At 45.7% G+C, this 24,137-nt stretch overlaps 1 protein-coding gene across 1 annotated transcript in view; it reads right to left on the bottom strand.

The window, feature by feature from the left end:
- The window catches only part of EIF3F (eukaryotic translation initiation factor 3 subunit F), a 144,407-nt gene that overhangs the window by 105,697 nt on the left and 14,573 nt on the right, over positions 1 to 24,137 (bottom strand). Inside the window, exon 2 of the mRNA XM_086945046.1 lies at positions 10,842 to 10,912. Coding sequence (XP_086801172.1) covers positions 10,842 to 10,912 — 71 coding nt within the window. The remainder of the gene's footprint in view (positions 1 to 10,841; positions 10,913 to 24,137) is intronic.

The following is a 24,137-nucleotide window of genomic DNA, read 5'->3' as shown; positions in this document are numbered from 1 at the left end:
ACACACAGTCGGGTCTACCAATGGGGTGACAAGTCCTGTAAACTGTTGCACCGCCTGTGTCAGGGTGTCATGCACGCCCATCCGCTGCCCCGAATAACGGGCCCTGGCGACACGCCCCTCCTGGAGCAGGCAGCGCTTGCTGAGAGTTTCGCAGACTACTTTGAGGAATTACAGGCACCCCGGGAGTGCCTGGAGGCCGAGGTGGTGCAGCGCTTCATTGATGACCTTCCGCCAAAGGCTGTCACAGATGAGGTACGTGACCTTTTAGATCAACCCTTGACAACTGATGAATTAGCGACGGCGCTGGGTGAGTTGAATCCGGGTAAGGCACCTGGCCCGAACGGGTTTCCCAGCGAATTCTTCCGACGCAATTGGGTCCCCATTTTCGACCGGTGGTGGAGTATGCGTGCGAATGCGGGACTCTTCCCCCCGGACTGGCGGCATGCAGAGGTGGTGGTCTTCCGCAAACCCAGGAGGCCCCCTGAGCGTCATATCGCCCCATATCACTTCTCAATATGGAGGCCAAGATACTGGCCAAGGCACTGGCCAATAGGCTTAAGCCATTCATTACGGACCTGGTCCATCCTGACCAGGCGGGCTTTATGCCGCAGCGGGCTACCCGCCATAATATTAGAAGGGCCCAGGTCGCGATATCTGCCTGGGGGCGCATGGGGGAGCGGGCAGCGATGTTGCTGGCGGACATGGGCAGGGCGTTTGACTCCCTGAGTTGGACAGATTTATTTGCCCTATTGGGTCGCCTCAACTTCGGCCCGCGCTTTCTGGCGTATGTACGTCTTCTGTACACCGATCTAACAGCAGCGGTGCGGGTGGGTGGAGGGGTGTCTCGCTCGTTTCCGATCCAACGTGGAACGCGGCAGGGATGTCCCCTCTCGCCGTACTTATTTGCGCTCGCTATGGAGTCTCTTGCGGCGTGGGTGAGCATTGATGCCCAACTTAAAGGGTTCCAGTGGTCGGCGGGTCATGCAGATAGGATTGCACTATACGCCGATGACGTGTTGTTCTTTCTCACCGACCTGGATCGTTCTGGGCCGCGGCTGATACGCATACTACAGATATTCGGCGAGACGACGGGCCTCTATATGAACCCGAGCAAATCCACGCTGTGGATGTTGGGAGGCCTGCAGGTGGTAGGGGACTGGGCATCTGGTCTTCGGCTCGTCACTGAAGGGGTGAAATACCTAGGAGTGTTCTTGTCTGAAGACCTGGCTCTCTCCCGTGAACGGAACCTTAACCCAGTATGGGACCGCACGCGAGAGGACCTGAAGATATGGTCTAAGATGCTGCTGTCTATAGCGGGACGGTCTGCCATCTTTAAGATGGTGATTGCAAAAAACACAGTTGATGGACTGAATGCAGAACAATGTCTTACATTCACCCCAGTACAAAGATCTGGGCCTAAATCCATCGTTTTTTTGCACTCCACACCACCCTAGGTCAGACACTTGCTATATACAAATCAGCCTTGACCCTGTGCCTCATGGGAACAATCCAGCCCGAACTACCAAGCCATGTCTTTCCTAGACCGGAATCAAGCATCCAAGGACCGGTTTCTGGCTATCAGCCTTCTTCAGCCTGGATAGCTTGACTCCAATGATGTGGAGAGCTTGGGACTCTCGTCTGAGTGAAAATTGCAAAAAACACAGTTGATGGACTGAATGCAGAACAAGGTTTTACATTCAACCCAGTACAAAGATCTGGGCCTAAATCCATCGTTTTTTTGCACTCCTCACCACCCTAGGTTAGACACTGGCTATATGCAAATCAGCCTTGACCCTGTCCCTCATGGGAACAGTCCAGCCCGAACTACCGCGCCCGCTGTATCAACTGCAGCACCATCCGCATGCGATTTCGCCTCGTTGGTTTCTGCACCTTAATTCTGCGCTGAGTGGATTCCTGTGGGGGGGAGGTGTGGCGCGAGTAGCCTTACGAACGTGTTTCCTATCCACGTATAAGGGGGGTCTGGCTACGTCGGACCTGCTTTCGTATTACCAGGCGTCCCACCTGCTGGTACTGAATGATTGGTGGTACGCTGACAGCAGGGACCCGGCGTATGCGGTAGAAAGGGCCCTAATGGGAACTGCATCCCTCCACACACGCTTATATTCGGCTCCACTTAGGAAGGCCCTTCCCCCAGTCACCCAAGTGGTTTTCCAGGTATGGAGGCAAGCCCTGCGCCGACTGGGCTGGTGGAACACACTCACCCAGGAAACCCCACTGTGGCATAACGGTAGGCTGCCTCAGCTAACCACCCTGGTAGGCTTCCGGGATGGGATGGGATGCGATTGGCATTTCCTCCCTGGGAGATGTTATGTCTGGATGTGTCCTCAAGACCTTTGAAACATTGCAGAAGGAATTTGATATGCCCCGTACGCAGTTCTTCAAATATCTCCAGTTCCGTCACGCCGTATCTGGCGGGTCTGGAACAACTCCCTGAGTTTAGCCCACTCTAAGCCAAGTTATTTATGAGGCAATTGCCCGACAAGAAGGTGTCTCGCATCTACCAAACACTAGTGCGGCATAGCTCCTCCGACCTGACGAGACTCAGGACCCTATGGGAACAGGATGTTGGGGAGTTAGACGAGGAGGATTGGGTAGAGGCCCTAGAGAGTCCTAGGGGGGCGGCGATATCCACGCGCCTGCGACTCATCCAGTTCAGATACTTGCACCGTACATGCTATACAAGACAGCAACTATGGAGGGCGGGCATGGGGCATTCTCCAGAATGCTTGCGCTGCGGAATGGAGGTGGGCACCTTGCTGCATACAGTGTGGGAATGTGGGGCATTACAGAGATTCTGGAGTGGGGTCATCAGATGCCTGGAGGAAGTTCTGGCCTGGGAGCTCCAGAGGCACCCTAAACTAGTCCTGCTTCACGTTATGGCTGGGGTAGGGGGCAATCGATACCTGCTTTTGCTAGGATTATCATTGGCGAAAAGGGACATTGCGAGGGCATGGAAGGCGCCCCGTGCTCCGCCCCTTGCGGCCTGGAAGAATGGGTTAGACTTTTGTATGGGGCTTGAACTCCCAGTATTTGTGGCGAGGGGCTGCCCCCAGAAGCACTTTAAAATATGGAAAAGATGGGCGGACTATCGGGGCTTGGAGCTGGACCCGCCACCAGAGGACACTGCCCTCTCAACTCTTTGACAGACTTTACTTTCCGAACTTATGTACGGTGACTTTGTGTACATAGCATGTACTGTATATGATTTACAGGTAGCGAGTCGAGCTAGCAGCGGCGCTCGGGGGTGGGACTAGTGGGGTGGGGTGTGGGGGGTGTGGGGGGGGGGGGAATAGTTGATTTCCTCCGTTGATCCTTTGTGGTTTTAATGTAAAATGCTGAAGTTGATATTGAGAAAATATGGTGGCAGTTGCCTCTGGATTTCAGAGCTGTGCATAAATATGTGTCTTCGGCCAATAAAATTGGTTTTAAAAAAAAATAAAAATTGCATAGTTACTCAGTATATTGTGTTTGCCTTGAACCCCGTCACCCTACTCGCTGGCTATGCCCCGGTACACTCAGGATTACCGTTGCACATGTTTTATGCAGTTTAACTTCTGTATATAAAAGAAGACATCCTGAGAACGCGTCAGATAAACGTCCCCGCTTCCAGGCCATTTTCATTTATAAGTCCTCCTTTGAAGACGCAGTTGCACCCCCCTGGGAATACAGTACGGACCCCAAAGGGGGGGAGGGGTGGGGGGGGGGCGCCCCGCAGTTTAAAAGAACTGTGCCCTAAAGAGTGACATACAGGGAACTCACTGGATGGGAAAAGTGCACTTGGTGCATGTGGTCCCATAACAAGAAAAAAAATACATGGAGATTTTTAAATACTTCTCATACCCTATAGTCTAGCCAAACCAGTACATTGGTCAAAAATAATTACATATATAGAAAATGTAAATATAGGCAAACTAACACCCAACAAAAACGGAAAGCCTTGACAGCCGCATTACTGCAGAGGAAAGTGAACCCCTCAATGATAGATGCGAGGATCTTAAACTTCTTTAAAAAAAAAAAAAGTAACATTTTTTTTTTTTTAAAGGTGAAGAACTTGGAGCAGCGCAGCTCTCATCGACCATTCTCGCTCTTAAATATAGATGCAATGATCTATTCCAAAATAATAGCTAATCAAATCTATAATTTAATGGCAGACTACGGAACATCCAGCTAGGATGGTTTGGGGAGAGGGGTTGACACAGGGATGCTCACTGTCAACCCTGCTTTTTATGTTCCTATTTAAAGTCACTGGCACAACAAATATGAAATGTAGCTGCAAACAAAATGTGTGATGTTTGGCAGGGACTAATTCAAATTATCCACATTCGCAGAAGACATATTGTGGCCATCAAACAACCGAAACAATCACTATCTCCAATCATGGAATAACTCTACTGGTTCTGCAAGATATCAGAGTTCAGACTAAATGAGAGTCCCTGGGGACTAACATCTTGAGGAGCAACAGGACGAGCCTTAAACCCAATTCATCCTTTGCCTTTAGACTAAAATATTTGAGAATTCAACTATGGACTAAGTTACAGAACATACACAATGCTAATTTCCCACCACTAGCAAGAGAAACCAAAACAGAAATACAAAGTTGGCATAATTGCTCATTATATTGGTCAAATCGCCTACATCAAATTGAAAATCTTACCCAAGGTGCTTTTTTTATTTCAGACAATGCCCATCAAAACAGACCACCAGATTATCAGACAATTACACAGAGCAGACAAACATTTTTGGCAGTGGGAGGGGGGACGGAGGGATGCAAAAATGGCAGTAAAAATAGAACAATGAAGTGGAGGACTAGGGATACCTGTAGCCCACAGATACTCAAAGTACGGCCCGGGGGCCACATGTGGCCCCTGTTTAACAGCAACTCTGGGCTGCTCTTTACTCTTCTCAGCACTAGCAATACAAAGATACTAAATAAACGAGAGAACATTTATTTAAATGTTAATTTGTGTTGAAGAAAGGAAGTAACTAGGGAGTCCTGCACTGCTCAACTTTAAGAACATATTTATTTTTTATGAACATCTTTATTTTTAAAGACATCGTTCAGCAAAAGTGCAAAAATACGATTGTTTCTTCAGAATATAAACAGTGTATTTAATTAACCTGCAAAACCTTTTTTATATCTTAGTTTATAGGATATCAGGGTATTGACAAGTATTATTTTAAAAGTGATGGTTTTCAAACGTGAATTTGTAAACATTCTTTCCTAAACCCTAACAATAATGCCAATGGTAAACTAAAGAGACAAATCAGTTATGTGCACTCAACATTATAGTTTATTATATCAAACACAGGAGAAGGTTTAGTACAATGCACATCCGTAAGTCATTTATTTTTATGTGCTCTTATTTGTGATAATGAAGAAAAAGGTGAGAAAAGGAAATAAAAAAATTGCATAACCTCACACAATTTAATAAAGTGGGTAAACTGCAATTAATCCCAGTTTTTCTGGTTTCACATTATGCAATTATGCTTCACTTCACCTATGCACACCTTAACACCAACTCCCCCTGCCCAACCTCCACCCCTCTGGCATCAGTGCGGCCCTCGGTCACATCACAGAACAAACTTATGGCCCCTTGGAAAATGTTTGTGAGTGTCCATGCTGTAGCCTACCCATATGCAAACACAACAGGTGATGGACCGAATGTGGATCAATGTCATACACTCACCCCAGTCCAAAGATCTGAGCCCAAATCCATCGTTTTTTTGCACTCCACACCACCCTGGGTTAGACAATGGCGATATGCAAATCAGCTCTGACCCTGTGCCCCATGGGAACAGTCCAGTCCGAACTACAAAAGCCATGTCCTTCCCAGAACGGAATCAAGCATCCGAGGACCGGACCGGTTTCGAGGTAACACCTTTCAAAAAACGGTGTTGGATTAAGCCCTGATCTCTTGACTGGGTGAGAGTATTCTGCTTAATTCAGAAATTCTGTCCATCACCACCCCTGTTTAATTATTTTGTCCACCATAAGCGTGAAGGGTATACTCAGACGTGAGTCCCTAGCTCATTGCACCATCAGGATTCAAGCAAGCCGGGCCGAAGACGGCTGAAATGCCAGAAACCGGTCCCCGGTAGGTTGTTTCCTTCCCAGTGAAAGAATTGGCTTGGTAGTTTGGTTTGCCCTGTTCCCATGATGCACTGGGCCAGGGACAGACTAATTTGCATATAGCCAGGTTCTGAGCTGGGATGGTGCAGTGAGCTAAAAAACGGTGTTGGATTAAGCCCTGATCTCTTGACTGGGTGAGAGTATTCTGCTTAATTCAGAAACTCTGTCCATCACCACCCCTGTTGTTTAATTATTGTAGCCTACCCCTATGCAGCTCACCTACGCTACCCTCTAGAACAGTCAAAACAGAGAAAAAGTGATATTTTATTAATCCACTTACCAGTGGGAGACCCACTCTGAGATGTGCCCCAAGTATAGTCCTCAAATTCTGTCAAGGTCCCGGATAACAAGGGCTACACTACAAATTTTAGACATCATACGTGAGCCCACGGGTCTTACCATACACACTACTCGAAAATCCAGGCTTTGAGCTGAGATTTTTTATTTTATTTATTTTCAAAGTTTTATATAGAGCGAACAAGATCCTTACAGAAATCAGAGCGCTTTACATAAATATGGAATATAAAGACAAAAGAGTACTTAACAAGGCATTTTGTGCAGATAGAGAACAGTGCAGGTAACAAAATGTGCATGGGAGGTCAGTCCAGACAATGTAATACAAGGAAGAGATAAAGAGTCACAAGATTTCTTCAGTTTATATTCATGTGAATTTAGCCAAGAGGATCGATTTGACTTTTGAAGGCTGCTGTAGATGAGATAAGTCTGGTTTCTGGAGGCAGGGCATTCCAGATCCTGGGTGCCATCCCTGAGAAGGAGCGTTTATATATGTTTTTTTCAAGTGGAATCTTTGTGGTTTCAAAAGGAGAGTTTCTGCGCTTCTTATGGCTCTTGAGCCCCCTGAAATTGTCAATTTCTGAGCGATGTAACTGGGAGAATCTATACTACTATAATAAAGTAGAAACTTGCAGGCTTTGAGGCAAGTAAACGTGGGAACCACTGCGCCAATCTACACACCCGATACACCGTAGAAATCGGCAGGGTGTGTAGATGGTTATAGGCTATATAAACTTTAAAAAAAAAAAACTTTATTTAAAAAACATTAATAACAAAAAAAAAAATAGTACCCCCAAAGTAGGCCGCAACGTGCGTGCTCACGTCGAGGAGCGGCGTCAGAGGCTCGGCGGACATGGCGCGGGGAGGAGTGGTCACGTGAGCAGCAGCGGACAGGCCAGCGGCGGTGGGAGACCAGCGGAGAGGCGGACATGGCGCGGGGGAGGAGTGGCGGCAGACAGGCGGTGAGAAGCAGTGCGGCGAGGACCTGTCAACTCAGGAGCGGAGAATGAGGTAAGCAGGCGGGTGTCGGGCCGGGCGGGGGATGGGGAGTTACTAAAGGCAGTGTCGGGGCAGGTGGGGGTCGGGGAAGGAGGGGGGTGGGGACTAACACCTCCAGGCGAGGGTCGGGCCAGGCGGGGGACAGGGCGGGAGGGGGCACGGGCTGCTGGGCAATGTCGGGGCAGGCGGGGGTAGGGGGAAGCCTGAAAGCACCCAAAACAAGGGCGGGATGGGCTGCTAGTTGTTGTATAAGGCCTTATGTGTATTGCACGCGATTTTCAGGTGTATTCTGGCTTCGTATGGTAGCCAATTCAGGGATTTTAAGTCAGGAGAGATGTGTGAGCTTTTTTCTGATCCAGTGATGAGTCTCGCTGCAGCATTAATAGAGGCTCTTAGGGGTGCGGTTGTCGATAAGGGGAGGCCGCAGAGGGCGACACTTCCATAATCAACCCGAGGGATAACTAGGGCTTGGACTGCAGTCCTAAAGTCGTTAGATGGGAGGAAGGGTTTCAGCTTCCTCAAGGTATTGATTTGGAAGTTAGCTCCCTTCGTTGCATTGTTGATATGATGTTGCATATTGAGATTGCAGTTGAGAGTTATACCTAAAGCTTTTGCTGAATCCACGATGATAGGTTGAACGTTGAATGCAGTGAGATGTTTAAGCCAATCCTGAGCGATGGGGACTTTGGAGGGAGGTGCTATTAGGAGGAATTCTGTTTTTAGAGCATTACGTTTGAGATGGTTCTCGGCAAGCCATGTCTGTGTGTTCTTAAGCGTGGAGTTGAGTAGTTTGATGTCTTCAGGTGATTGTAGTTTAAGGTAGAGTTGGGTATCAATATATCCTCTACATGCACTCTCTCATTTATCCCATACGACTACTATGATCCCCAAAATAACCCTTTCTAGACTCTCCCCTACACTACCCCTCCTTGCATCATCTGACACCTCTCATACTAATTCAACACTAATCCTGATGGGTTCCAGAGTAGCGTGCTACTTGTGCTTCAAAACCCCATCAGGGGTAGCAAGCGCTATATAAATACAAACCTCTTTCCCTTCACTATCCCACCACCTACCCTTCGCTACCCAAATAACAGAACAACATATCCACTACTCAAATTACTTCATATTTTACTATACTAATTTTCAAATCAAATCCTTTATGGGTTCCGGAGTGGCGTGCTACTCGCCAGAAAAGCACTTCAACATCCATCAGGGGTAACTAGTGCTATATGAATGCAAACCTTTTATCCCTCCGCTATCCTTCTGACTCCAAATAACTGACCAATATCCATCACTGAAATTACTTTCATATTTCACTATACTAATTCACTACTAATCCTTTATGGGCTTCCGGAGTAGCATGCTTCAACACCCCATCAGGGGTAACAAGCGCTATATAAATACAAACCTTTTTTACTCCTCTATCCTTTTTCTATCATTCCAAATAACTGACTAACTTATACACCACTTAAAATGTACTTGCATGTTTCACTATACTAATTCAACACTAATCCTCTACGGGTCCCAGAGTAGCGTGCTACTCGCTGAAAAAGCGAGTTGACGCCTCATCAGGGGTAGTAAGCGCTATATAAATGCAATTACAATACAATACATGTGAAATTGCACATTAGATGCTTGAAGCAGTGCGGTGAGTGGTTCCATGACCAGATTGAACAGAGTTGGGGATATGGAGGATCCTTGTGGGACACCTAGTGTTACTGGAACGGATGTGGACATAGTGTTAATCTTGAATTTCTGAGTCCGGTTATGAAGAAAAGAGGTAAACCACTGGAGTACTGTCCCAGAAAGACCCATTCTGATATTCAACAGCTTGAGTAAGTTCTCATGTTTGACCGTGTTGAAAGCTGATGAGAGGTCGAGTAGAATGAGGAGGCAAGTACCATTCTGATCAAGAATTTGAAGTGAGTCATCAATTATGTGTGTCATAGCGGATTCTGTGCTGTGGCCTGCTCGGAAGCCTGATAGGTGTGAATTGAGGAGGTTAAAGTGCTCAATGTGTTTTGTCAGTAGGAGGTGAAAACATTTTTCTAACAATTTGGCTAAGGTAGGGATATTGGAGATAAGGCGATAGTTATTTGGGTCGTAGGGTCTGCTGTGGGTTTCTTTAGTATGGGCGATACTTGTCCCACTTTGAGGGAGTCCGGGATGCATCCTTGTTGAAGTGAACTGTTAATGATTTTGGTCCAGAGCGGGAGAAGCCATGGGATAAAGTCCTTCACCGCGTTTGCAGGTAGAGGGTCCGAGAGGTGATTGGAGGGTTTCAGGGTACTGAGGATCTTGCCTATAGATTATTCCGTGTAAGTATCAAAGGACGACCATGTAGCATTGTTTTTTAGTTCAATGGGTGTTTTGCGGAGAGTCCTTCAGACAATGGAGACATGCTCAGTGCATAAATATTGGAATGTCTTCAAAAACTGAATAATAAAGTAATTTTAACAAATCAAAACAGACTGTGGTTTAGGAGAGTGGGGGAAACGTAGATGCATACAAATCAGATACAACGTCGTGAAAAAGAAAGAAGCAGCAAAATGCCCACTCCCCAAATTCGAATAGCTCTTGGAGAGTGATATAGAACACATTTCTAATTTCTAGAATATACAGGCATTACCAATCTGACACATTATGCATAACAGTGGCTCTCAATCCCGCCAGGAGAGAGACTTGGAAGTGGAATTCACCTCAGAACAACAGAAGAATAAAAATCAAAAACATGTATGGGGCGCATGAGCATTCAAAAATTAAAAGGAGAGAAATAGCCATCAACATCCTATACCTCTGGCACTGGACCCCAAGCTGCCCACATACCACCAACACCAACGCTGCTAACCTTTGTAGCAAAATGCGGTCTAGAGAGAGTGATTATACATATTCTGCGGGAATGCCCCGAATTTGGACCCTAGTGGGAGTAGGTAATAAAGGCTATAGACACAATCAAAGACTTATAAATCCCAATGAGCCAGCTTGCATGACAGTGGGCTGAATGCCAGAGTAAAAATGGGGAATGTATGGAAATCAAGCACTATTAGTGAATATTTTATTGCTGACTGCCAAACGAACAATATTAACAGAATGGGGAACACCACTGACACCCACACTGAATGATTTATATGGGGAAAGTATAGCATATACCAGGTGTGGACAAAATGCTGTGCTCCATACAAAGGGCGGAACAGAAATTTGATAAGAGGGGCCAACACTAAACGATTTTGCTGAAGACTGCAGAAGAGTATGTTACTCAAGAATGCTAAAGGACTTGCAGATAGTCATATATTCACCTCAATACTGTGGTACACCTGTCAACCGATGGCAGATACTGAACTTGAAGTACAAATGCAAGACAAGGAGACACTGGGAGAGGGCTAAAAAAACTCACCTCATCTTCTGATTCGTTGTGCGGAACTGAGAAACAGTTGGTAACTTCAATTGAGTGTTTATCAACTGAACCTACAAAAGAAAACGCAAGGTTAGACAATGAAATAGAAGAGCTACTATACCAGTTGCAGAATCAACCAATACCAAATGATATTTAAATACCTTCTGAAGCTACAAATACGGGTAAATCAAATGTATTAACCTCACTGTAGAGATTACAAACCAAAAAGAAAAAAAGGTTATAAGAATAAACAGTACATTTTGCATATCGTTGTCATGCAATAATCATTTAACCCCTTTAGTGCTGCCGTCTGCCAACGGTCGTCGCGAGCACTACCTTGCCAGTGCTGCGCACGTCCGTTGGCCGACGCGGCTGCACCAGTTTCTTCGAACGTTCAGTACTGGCGCAGAACGTTTGAAGCAACAAACGGGTTAAAATGTGATATTGTAAATAAGAAGTTGAGGAGAGATTAACAGCAGGAGTTTGAGGAATGCCAATCTTAGGACTTCAAAATAACCTGCAGTTTACAGAAGGCAAGGGAGAGAGGGTAACCAGACAGCTGAAACTCTGTGGTCTCTCTGCAAGGCCAATTAGTAGATGGTTAAGGTATTTTTGTACACACTGCCTGAATTAAAGAGGCTAGAGCCCTGCTAAAGGTCTGTTGGCAACTGAATTGAAGTTATGCCAGAAACTGGATCACAAAATGTATTACCGGTCAAAACGGGAGCGTAAAGTGAAAAAATGTTAAGATTCTATAGGTTGCACTTCACAGTGTGAAAAACATGAAATATTACAGCACTAGCGTCATTACAAACGAAATCATTTAGAATGGCGAAGCAATACTGCACCTCGGGAAAGACCACACCCAATGATATTAGTATCTGCCTTATGCGGTTTTACCTCCACAATTAAATTACATTTCATTCAGATAATGCATATTAATTTGTCAGGAGAAAGTAAGAATCAACTGTACAAGATGGTTGTTTGTAGAAGTAATTGAAAGACTTGTCAAAGAGAGCTAAAAGAAGGGAAGCGGTAAAGGGTTTGAACTGCATAGCAGAAATATTGGAAGACAAAAGAGCCAAGCTGCAATTAAAGAAAGTCCTTCTTATAAATATCCTCAACAACAAAAAAAACACGTTGATCTCTCCCAGGATTATTTATTTAGGAATTACAGAAAGCCATGTGTCGCTTTTCTCTTATGTCAGAACATTTTTGCTTATTTGAGAACACTTGGTAGAAGGAGAATGCATCACGATAATGGCCAGGAAGTGAATCCCAATCAGAAAATGAAGAGACCTGTGACTGATATTCGATCGAGACCTTTAGACTGTTGCGTTCAATTAAAGGTCAATTTGAATAGCTCCATTTTGGAAAGTTCTTAATTACATTCAATTGGGTTAACATATCAAGTGCAAGGTCGCAGCATCCCCAGTGGTGCTTCCCGTTTCATCCTCTTGAACAATCACTAGTCATTAGGAAAGTTACATGTTAAGTGCAAGACTAGTGTTGTACTTTGAGAAGTGAGCTGCAAGGACACAGTTCATTTCTGAGGTGCGACAGTCAATGTAAAAACAAACAAAACAGCATGAGCAAGCTACAACTACTGATGGGTCCAACAAGAGGATGACAGCTAGCTGTTTTGGACGTAGGTTCAGACTAACAGTACGCATGGTTTTCTCTCTGCTATAAGGACATGTCATAAATAATTATTTTACACAGAGACCCTTCCAATATACTCAAATACGGAAGTGAGGCAATTAGACTTACAGGACATTCCTACAATATCAACAAAGTGGCTACTGATCGTAGAAAGGTTTAAAAGTTCAGTCGCTACAGCTCCAATGGATCCCTCAAAACAATCCCCAAAACTATAACTCTATCAGGCAGCTACTAATACACTTCCTAACTGTGGGCAGGAGAGCGTATGCAAGAATATCTTCACAGCTGGGACACAACTTCATCAAGCTTTAGATAAAGGGAGGTTGGTGTGGATACTGGTTCGAGTTAGTATCCACAAAACGCACCTGCAGTGGAATGACTCATCCGCAACTCCGTTTACAAAAAATGACTAATATTTGAAGAAAGGGTAGACAGACTACCTCTTTTTATCATAATAAAATAATTATATTCCAGACATATCCTTGTAGATGGATAAGCTGCCTCACGAGAGTCTGAGTGTAGGAAGGTGGATACCTGACTATGGTTACCCCAGATTTTTTGCCTAGTGTTTAGCTGGTTTTTGACTTAGTTGGCCTGGGGTCCTGCTAATCAGGGTCCAAGGCTCTTTGCTCTCTCTTTAAAATGGACTCCATGTACCCTAGGTACATCTCCAATTGGATACTCGGTCACCTTATGAGCCCCTGTACAGTGTACTATAGGAACCCAGGGCATAGGTGCATCCAAGGCCTACCAGGGGCTGCAGCATGTATTATGCCACCCCTGGCTGGCCACCCAAATTGACACAACTGGCTGATCACTCAGCTGGGGCAAGGTGGCGTAATCACCCTTTGCTTTAGACATAGTATACCTATATCTAACCTTATATCTAGACACATATACACCTATAAGTCACTCCTATGGCAGGCCTTAACAATCCTGGAGGCAGAGTGCTTGGTTTTATGTGAGATGGTGCTCTAGCATGAGCTGAGCCTGTCTGCAGCTTTCGGAACCATGTCCTTATAGCTGTTCTAGGATATTGCCATACCATATACTCTTAAGTGCATTATGAACCTCGCGGTCAGATGCTAACTCTGGTTTGGCTTTATCAAAACATGTCGAACATGTCGAGTAAGGTGTCATACCATTTGGAATACTACCCCCTCACCAGTCCTGGCGACGGGGGTAGCATTCCACCCTTCTAGAGGGAGAATACATGTTGTTCCTACTATTCCTGGTTAAAGTTAACCAGAGCCTCAGCATCACAAAATAGATGCTGCTGCCAAAGACACAAGTCTGACCTCCTGCTGCTGGGAGTCCTTCCAGCGAGGGAGGCTTGGACAATAAGTTTCCTGCCTTGGGAGGTGCTAGCACCACCCCAGACAGGATTTTGTGTATTGGGACAGGGAGGGCTGAAAGGAATGAGACACTGCCTGGGGCACACAAGGTATCCCATGCATAGTCCAGTTCAAACCGGTGCTGGGGCACTCCAGCCCCAGCTCTGGCGCGAAACTGGACAAAGGGAAAGGGGTGTAACCACCCCCTTCCCTGGTCCCACCCATAGGAGGGACCTAGCAGGTAATCCACCCTTTAAGTTTGGTATATAGGTAGGAGCTGAGTCCCAAGACTTTAGATTATCCTGACTGAAACTTTGAAACGAAACTCTGGACCTTCATCACTCTACTTTGGAAGAAGACGACTGAAGAATCTCCCTTGTGGTCAAGGAGTGACCACCCTGCACAAGCAGGCACCATCCAGCGATCAACGACTTGCTTTGCCGCCGCCTCCCGCCGGAGCTCGAGCCCAGAGCCTGACAAGAACCGGATTCCCCGACAGCCAACAGCCCGATCCACAGTCCCTGCAAAGCGGAGACCCGTGGAGGCGACGAGAGACGTGGGACCGTCTGCGACCTGCTAACTGTGCAGCCCCCGAGGCCTCCGCGAAGCTGTGCATTTGGGATTGAGAAGCCCCAGCCCCAAGCAGCATCTGCACCAAAGATCAGCCCTGCACACTCCACGAGTTCTGCGTAGGGCCTTTTGTATTTTCCTGCTCGACGCATCTGCCCGGTCACTTGCCCGTTGGCTAGTGGCCATCTTGGCGACGAGTCTGTGAAACTACACCGCTGGTCTGGTTGCTCCAGACTGTCCCTTGCTTCCCTCCAAAGAAGCAGCCCCTCGGACCTTACTGGTCTGAGTAAGAAGCCTACATCGTATCCTGAGTGGGTTGCCTTTGCCAAGGCTTGTTGACTCCAATCCTGAAGCCAACACCGCCAACAGCAAGAGCCTTCGTGGGACAGTCTGTGCCTGCCTCCTGGTCATCGACGTCGACGCCTCCTGGTCCACGTGGCTGCGGAGACAAGCTTCCCATAAGCACCTGATTGCAACGCGACATCACCTGGTTCCATCCTGGTTCCAACCTGGTAACTGGCTAGTGACCCAGACTCTGTCCCCTCTGCTTTCAGGTCCTCTACATCTTCGATCCACCCTTGGATCCACCCGGACTCTTCTCTTCTGGCCTCCTGCAGCATCTTTCCTCCAAGGCTCCATAGATCTCCACGAAGAAACCTGACACACTTTGGGACCTATGTACCCGCTTCCCGTGGGTTAGGTTTTTCTTTAGAAATAAATACATATATATTTTGAATATATATCCTGTGTGGTGTCCTTTCATTTGGTATTAAAGGGATTGCATATGGTAAAACAGCTGGCTTCACATGCCCTCTTGAGTTTAGCCTAAGACTGCTCTGTCCATGCTGCCCCTAGGATAGCTGGTCTATAAGGTTGACTTTACAACCATCACCATAAGGGTTGTTTGGACTGGTGCAAGGTGCTCACTAGAATAGTGAACATCATATACCAGGCCAACTTCTCACACTGAGCATTTCATATGTCAATCAAAAAGGAGCTTATCAAAATGGTGCAATAAGACAATAACACTTAGTGAACTAAGATGTGGTAACGATCCCCACAGGCCTTAAAAGGTCAGCATTTCTGCAACTCCATGATAAGAACACAAACTTAAGCGATACAGTGGGGAAGAAGCACTATCAATTCAAAACACTGTCTTTCAAAAGTAATTGTGCTTCTTCTGTTTACCAAACATCTTATGGTTCTTGCAATGCCACTGTGTCACTACGGTCTATTCTTATGAGGAAAGGTTAGGCTTCCGAAAGAGGCATCTAGACAGGCATTGCTGGTATTTTTATTTGAAGGATTTTTATTCTAATATACGTTTTTAATCTGTAGAAACTTTTGCTACAGGAAGGAAAGAAAATAACCTCTTTGCATGCCCTGGCTACAAGAAGTTTTTAGAAAATGCTTTAGGGGATGCATATCCAGGTTTTGTTGCGACTTTCCATTCTGGGGAGAATAATTCTAAATCCTAATAAACTCACAGGGAAATTGCAGCCAATCGTGTTAGCACTGGTATCTCTCTGCAGAAGTAGGAAACCATTATTAAGGTCTATGTTTCCATGGTGCATTCTCCCACCTTCAATTTGCACTTTCCTGAGATCCCAAAAGAATCCAATGACCTCCACAAAGAATGAATCACAACCACCCATGGCCAAACCACTGGTAGCTGTCTCTCTAAACACAACAAAAGCACATTCTAGCTTTAATTACCCCTTTAGGCATATGGTCCAAAGAAACTCCTGCCACTCTACTCTCAAACTTGTTGATAATCCCACTCATAAATCAAGTGTCAACAGCTACATAAACTGTGCATCACTGCATTGTTGAACAACCACAATACTACCCCATAATATCAAGGCGCAGCGCTGACCGTCACAATGCGGATCAATGAGCAACTTGATACTTCCAAGATCAGCCAAATCAAAGAACAAGACTTCAAAACATTCACGCCACTCTGAGGTGTAGAATTTAATTTAAAAAATCTACTTGTCCATGGGGCAGGTTGCTTCATAAATCTACTTGTCGTGTAACAAAATCCACTTGTCCCTTTGGTCCCATGTCTTGTAACGAAAAATTAGGGCAGGAATCTCATTATATGAGACCTCTGATAAAGCCTCTCTGATTATGCCCGGGCTCATTCAATAGTAGTGTTTTAATACTTGCAATCCCCTTATGTTGCCACATTTCCGCAGATCTGGAGCTGAAGTGAGCGGTAAGCAATAGTTCCAGGGTTAAAATGTCCTTTTGAGTCTGTGAGAACATACTAACTTGCAGTTTTAATGGTTTTCAACAACTCTTCTCTAAGCTGTTCCCATACTAAGAAATGTTGACAATTTACTCCTGACAATGGCAGACAAACCTTCTTCCAGATTTGGGAAATAGTGGTTGGATGGAAAGTAAACTTGCAGAGCCTTTGCCTAGCCGGAGCGAGCAGCGGCAGGCGCGATAATTGCTAACAGATGCCGCCACTGCTCGCTCCCGCAAGGCAAACACTCTGCATTCACGAGTACTCATTGGAAACAGTGCAAAACATGCACGAGTTTCCAAGAAAGTACAGAGCGATGCCAAGAGGTCTCTCCTAAGCAGCGCTTGCGCACTGCATAGGCGAGATCTAAAAATAGAGCTTTGGACTATACCATTTACTGCTGAAAGGTAATATTTCTTTCTATGTGTTCCCATGCCTGGCGTGTCACGGTTCGGTGCTTACTTTACCTCCATGTTAAAGAACAGTAGATGTTTCAGCACCCAGGATAATGTGCTGAATAGCTAAATACATATAAGGTCCCAAAGGCGAGACCGATTGCATTGCAAATGCTTGTTTATTCTTGCACTGATCCTAGGAATTTGCTACCCATACACAGCAGCAGATTAAGATTGTTTATACGTTATTACTAACAAATCCCGCCCCAGATCATTCACAGCATGTGTCACTTTACAATCGACCCAGCACCCCCACCAGGAGAAAAACAATAATAAAATCTAAGGCACTTTGAGGTGTGTCAAGCTAGTAAACATGGGCATAGGGCCCTGCATATACGACCCAACTCGGCCCTTGCAGGTCGTTATACTTGTACTGTCACAATAGCTAGACGCTTTTTTCACATTTTTATCTGTACTGTCATGCTACACGCTAATGTACCTTTAGGTCTCATTCTAATTACAGCTCATTTATTTTATGAATTGTCTGTATCAGCTTACAACATTTAAATGTCTTTATGTAAGCTTTGAAAACATCTGAGAATTTTCTATATTTTTTGCATTTACCATGTTATTTCTTAATTTTTTGTCTTAAAATTATCTATGAACTGCATTATTAAAGGAACTTTTTTATACCTTTTACTTGCGGTACCAATTCGGATTATATTTGCATCACATGGCTCTCACTTTGATGGACTTAAATAAAGGATTACTAAACAGGACTAATGATAGGACTATAATGCAAGACTTCTCGGTGATAAAAGGTTTAACTTTATCGAGCAGGTGAAGTAGATAAGTGGCAGACTTGAGCGCCTTTCGTCTCATGTTGCTCCCATGTGACTTGGGCGCCCTGAATACAAACAAAAATCGCTTTTATGGGCTACCTTTGAGAAAGGTAGAGGTCATGAGGGTACTATTGAGGAAACGCTGCAGCTTCTAGCAATTATAGGACCCTTCATTTAAAGCCCCACTAGAGTAGAATGCACGACCAAAAATGGTTCTATGATGAAAAGCCACTAACCCGGGGCAACTAGTTTGTAACGAGGTCGGACAGATTGAGTTCATAGTTGTCACAAAGACACGATTATACAATTGTAGTTATTGTATGTGTATTGGTGAATAGATGCAGATAGCTCTGCTTCTACATTCATTCAGCAATCAATTATCAAAGACAGACTTCATGACAACGTCCATGGCTGTACTGATGTTTCGGCTACATAGTCATAGGCTGACTTTGTTTTTCTGCCCTTTTATGGGTTGGGTTTTCTAACGCCAGATTTGTTTTGTTGTCCTTTTCGTTATGTGCATCAGCCAGCCCTCCCAAATGTCACACATCTATGATTAGTCTAATAATGAATTTTAGTAAGTGTCTCTGCACTGCACTAAAATGCACAGTCAGTCAATCAATAACTTTATTTCGGTCACAGCGGCCCATAAAAGCACATGATTAAATACATACATACATACAATAACAAAGTAATAAATAACAGAGCAATACAAAGACAATCCTATATTTACATTATTAACAAGGTTAAAACTATACATTTGGCCATCCAATCATAAAACCAGATTCAAAATTCAAGATAGTTATCGACAATAATCATTATTTATATCCAAATATTCCAGCAAACCAGTTAAATCAATAGCTGGATACTTTCCTTTTAGCCTGAAAAAAAGAAAATTCTTTCAACACCGGAGGCGATTATTTTAAAAAACTCCGACGTTTGTGCAACATCCCGTTTAAAAAGCGGGAGACAGCAAAGACAATAGAGGGATGGGTATCATACTTTAAACCTCTAAAAGCTTGAAAGCAATGTCTAAAACCTAAGTTTCTACAGATCGGGATCACCCAGCGTTTGCGTGATACATAATATGCAGGGCAGATAAAAAAGACATGAATTTCATTTTCTAGGTTGTGTTTACATGCTGGACACTCAGTATTTTTTTGGTTGCCCTATTTGCTAGTAAACGACATAAGAGGAAGACTCCCCATCCTAAATTGCATATATAATCTTCTAGCCGATGTAAATCAGGTCTAGAAACTCTTCTTTTTTGTAATCCTCTTTTACTCTAAGAAACTCAATTGTCAAACGACCGACTGTAGAACTCACATGAAGAGTTGATAAATTATAGCGCCTGTAATGTCGGACCAAATCTGCCCTAGTTATTGCTGGACATGCTACATCTGGAGTTTCCCGAAGCTCGGGCCTTCCTATCCTACTGCCGATTGCCTGAATGTGTATAAGCCACGGTATTTTCTTGCTACTCATGGTTACCCAAACTTCCTTAAATTCATTTCTATAGGAAGCTAGTTCAGGGAATGTCCATATTCTTTTCCAATACATGAGTGGCCTTAGTGCCACTTGCTCCTCGATGGGAAGTAGCCCTAGGTCCATACGGAGGGCACTAGCGGAGTACTAGACGGAAGTCCCAGCATATTCCTCATGAATGTATGCTCTACCTTCATGAGGTTGGTAGGCCTATGGTGCCCCCACAGTTCGGCCCAATACAGGGTGGCCGCCCTGGCCTGTACTTTATAGATTTCAATAACAAGGGCAGCTGGCTTGAACTCAGACACTCTGTGCATTTTCAGTATCCCCCCCGCCACTTGGGTTAACTTTAGGGATGCCTTTGCTAATTGGGTATCCCATTCCAAATGTTCCAATAGGGTAATGCCCAGATACTCAAAAGTCTTCACTCTCTCAAGGGGAGTGGCGTCCAAAAGTGGATTCGGGCGAGTCAACCTAGGAGGGTTGAAGATCATAAATTTGGCTTTAGTTAAGTTGATCGCCAAACCTCTCATTGTACAGAAATCGGCAAAGCCGCCCAGGGTGCGTTGGATACCCGTTGATGTCTTGGACAACAACAGAGTGTCGTCCGCGAACATCAACGCGGGCACCTTCCCTGATACTAGCCTCAGGGCATCACTATCCTTGACTCCCAATAGGTGGTCTATAAACCCGTTAATGTATAGACAGAATAAGGTGGGGGCCAGAACACACCCCTAGCGCACCCCCTGTTTCACCGGGAAGCGTGCAGAAAAAAATTGTGCATAGGTCTCCTTATGCAGCCTCATCAGCACTTCCAAAAGATATGGTGGAATGCCAAGATCAAACAATACCCTCCACAGTTTTTCCCTAGGGACCAGATCAAAAGCAGACCTCAGGTCAACGAAGATGAGGTAGAGGCTGCCACCCTCCACACACACTGTTTTCCAATATAAGACCTGAAGTCTGAATATCTGGTCGATAGTAGATATGCTCTTCCTGAAGCCAGCCTGGAAGGGACTCAAGATCTCTTTTTCCTCAATCCAACCCTGGACTCTATCTAGAATAACCCTTCCCATCAATTTTTGGGTAATATCTATCAGGCTGATGGGCCTGTAATTGGACGGTAACAGAGGGCAGCCTTTTTTATGAATCGGAACTAACTCTGCACCACGCCAAGTATCCGGCAGGTCCATGCCCTTTAAAATAGCATTAAACACAGGGCACAAATATGGTGCCCAGATTTTTGGTTCTGACCGGAATAGATCCCCGGGGAGCTTGTCTAGGCCGGGCGCCTTGTTTGGTAGTAATTTGTCGATGGCGGATTCTACTTCGCATAGAGTAATCTCCCAAACCCCCTCCAATCGATATTCATGGAGGAGGCTTGTTAGCGAAGTAGAGATACCGTCATTGCCCGAATTTGCATACAGGGTTCCAAAGTGAGCTGGCTATATTGGGTTCTACCGCTAGTCTGCTCTCCCTCCCCCCAGAGCTAATTATTGCCCAAAATGTTTTCAAGTCCTTTCCCGTAAGGGCATTCCTAAGATCATCCCATTTATCGGCTTCCCAGTTTTTCTTTTCCGATTGGATGACCCGCTTATACATAATCCTGCATAGGTTAATCCTTGGCCTGTCCTTAGCCTTTACAGCGCTCAACAGTTCTGTTTTAGCTTTACGGCAGTTAGCATTATACCAGGGATGGACCAAGACAGGTTTCGTCCTTTGACTTCCTGCCGGGTAAAACACTTCAAGCAATTTGAAAGTCAGCTGTTTATGTATTTTTAGAGGCCTGTCCCCCATCCCTGTTTGCATATCTATTACCCCAGCCTCTCCCATTTCTCTTAAATATGGCACAACCTGCTGGTAAATGTTTGCTAGTTTAGTTGGAGAACCCTGAATATAGGACCACTTTACTCTCCGCCTGTTATTGGTTAGGGACAATAGGTGTTGTGTTGAATTGGGCACTGCTACGGGGTTCGACAAACCCAAACTTCCTGGTTTGAGTGTCATAACTAAAGCGTTATGATCACTATCTTCTTTTGGGTGGACCTGGAAGTCCAGTACCCTATCCCATGTTCTGGATTCAACCAAAAATATAATCTAGAATCAAATTTTGCCCTTCTCTATTGAAGGTGGGTAGGCCTGGTCTATCCGATTTTGCCCTCATGTTACATGCCCTCAGTGAAGATGACAGGGTAAACTGTCCGCCTTTGGAAAGCTGTGAGTGCTGCCTGTTTGACGCTCAGCCTTTCATCCCTGTTTCCAGCGCCTCCTAATCTCTCCACGCCTCGCGGCCCCCGCTTCGCGGGCGCCGCTCGAAGGCAAGACTTTTGTTGTGCTATCTGCCCAAGGCCACCGCGGAGTGCACAGGAGCACCAACGCGACTACAGAGAGTGAACACCAACCCTTCTCCTCGCGGCGGGACTGCGAGGACCAGCGTGCAGCGCGGCGCTGATCGGCCGCAGCTGGTCCTCTTCCCGCCCCTTTCACCTCACTTGCTCCTCCTATAAATCACTCCAGCCCTAACGCGCACGCGGGACGCACGCGGGGCGATCACCGGGGCGAAGACCGGGCAAAGAGCGGGCCGTTTAAGGCCGTTCAAGGTCGGCAGAGGACGGCCCAGGCCCTGAACCCCTGCTTCAACGCCCAGATCATATCTACCAGGTAGGAAGACACTCAACTCTTCGAGAAGCACAATATACTTAAACACCTGGTAAAGCCTGTTTGCTGTTCACTGTGAAAAGAACCATGCGGCATAAAACAAGGAGTTGTACCAAAAAGGCTGCAGAGGTAGCTCAAGTGACTGGTCCTATCGACCTCTTTATCTCACGAGTTACTGAGTCAATTGATAAAAGTATCGTACTCCTAGAGAAAAGAGTCTCTTTGGATCTTATGCATGCCAAACGCTCCTCATTGGGGGCCCTTGCAAATGTTAATTCACCCTCCCAGCAAGTTTTGACTAATTGTTCCTTGCCCTTGCCCCTATCCTCTACAGCCACTGTTACAGTACCAAGTGCTGTCGACTTGTCAGTTACCTGTTCAGAGTCTGACCCGTCCTTCGAGGATCTGGAGGCAACCCCAGATCTAGAAGCTTGTCAAATAACCAGAGAAGCGGAGACAGGCCTGGATGGATTATCTGCCAAGTCGACCCCTTATGTACCAAGTGACTCTAGGGGAAAGACTATCTGCACCCCTACAAAAGCAGAAGCCAAGCTCAAAACCAAGGAGCTTAAACCCAAAGAGAAGTCGAAGAATAAAGCTAGTAATCATAACTTGGTGGCACCCATTCCCCAATCAATGCCTGGCATCCCATGTTGGGTTGAAAACATGGTCACGGACCTTAAGCACGACCTTGAAACAACAATAGTGGCTCAAATCAAACCCTTGATTTCCAAATTGGACAAATTAATATCCCTTATTAATACTAAATGGCCTAATAGGTCCAATGAGTCTGGGCATGCCCAGAAACAAGGGCACAGAGAACCACTATCCAACCCCCATCCACTAGTAAAGGTTACTAAATCCACTTCTGGCAAGGTAAAAACCCCTCAGCCCTCTAAAGAGCAATCTGGGTCACATCCTTCTCACTCAGGGAATAACCCTCCCCAATTATCACCAAAAGTAGGGAAAAATATCTCACCGGTCCAGCAGCTAGCGGCTGGCCCGAAATCCTTAACTCCCCAAGTCGTGGACCCCAAAGGGAATCCCACGAATGCTTCAGGCCTTGATTCTACCAAAAACCCTGTAGTCTCTAAACCTAGACAGACCCGTTTTAAGTCTATCAGTCTGCCGCCAGAAGTTTCCCCCTTCGTGGTGGTACTGACTGCTGTCCCTCCACTGAAGGAAGGAGTTAGAGAAACCCATGTAGAGTTAAGGAATAAATGTGCCCAGTGGCTTCAAGTGCATAGACCGTTACCTAGTGGGATGTGTGGGGAAATCCTTACTGTCCGAAGAGGGGATTGGGTGGGAAGAAGCAAGAAAAATATATCAGGGGATGTAATTACGGTCAATTTCAGAGATGTGGGAGCTGCGACCTTTATTTGCAATGCATCCAACAGCGGTCCTGCTACCCAGATCAAACCACTCCCCTTATCTTATTTCCTCCCCATTCCAACTAGACCCAATTCCCATCGCCCAGGTAACCAAGGGCCTGTACGTCCCCCCCATTATGCCTCCAACCATTGGCAGCAACCGTTCAACTTTCCATCTTTAGTCCCGCCTCATGCTGGGCTACAGTGGCAGCAACCTCTTCCCCCCCTACCCCCCCCCTTTCTTCCAACCCACCCAGCAGTGGCAACGACCACCTCAGCCTCCACCCGGTAACCAGCAATGGCAGCAGCAATGGCAGCAGCCATGGCAGGATCCATCTTTACCTTTATCTTTCAACCCTTCCTATACACAGTTTGCCCACCCAAACAGGTACTGTGTTCTGGATGAGGTTGATTGACTTCCTCAAAATGGAGGCTTAGATACTGACCTCCATAGTGATAATAACAGCACACATCACCCAGAGCTTGGTGCATCTCTCCCTACTATTTCAGAGGTGGTATTACCCTCTCTAATTAGGGACAGTGCCGAAGCTTTTAATCACCAATGCCCTGTGTCTCCAGATGGAATCCTAGCAAATGGCAACTTTAAAATCCTCAGCTGGAACCTTGCTGGGATATCAAGGAAATTAGGTCTTCCCGAGTGGAATGCCCTGGTCGATGACCATACAATTTGTATATTTCAAGAAACCTGGGCTACTGAACCACTACACC

This window comes from Lissotriton vulgaris, chromosome 12 (genome assembly GCF_964263255.1).
Source record: "Lissotriton vulgaris chromosome 12, aLisVul1.2, whole genome shotgun sequence".
NCBI classification, from domain to species: domain Eukaryota; kingdom Metazoa; phylum Chordata; class Amphibia; order Caudata; family Salamandridae; genus Lissotriton; species Lissotriton vulgaris.
Note: the sequence above shows the minus strand (reverse complement) of the source record. Positions and strands in the feature narration are given on the sequence as shown.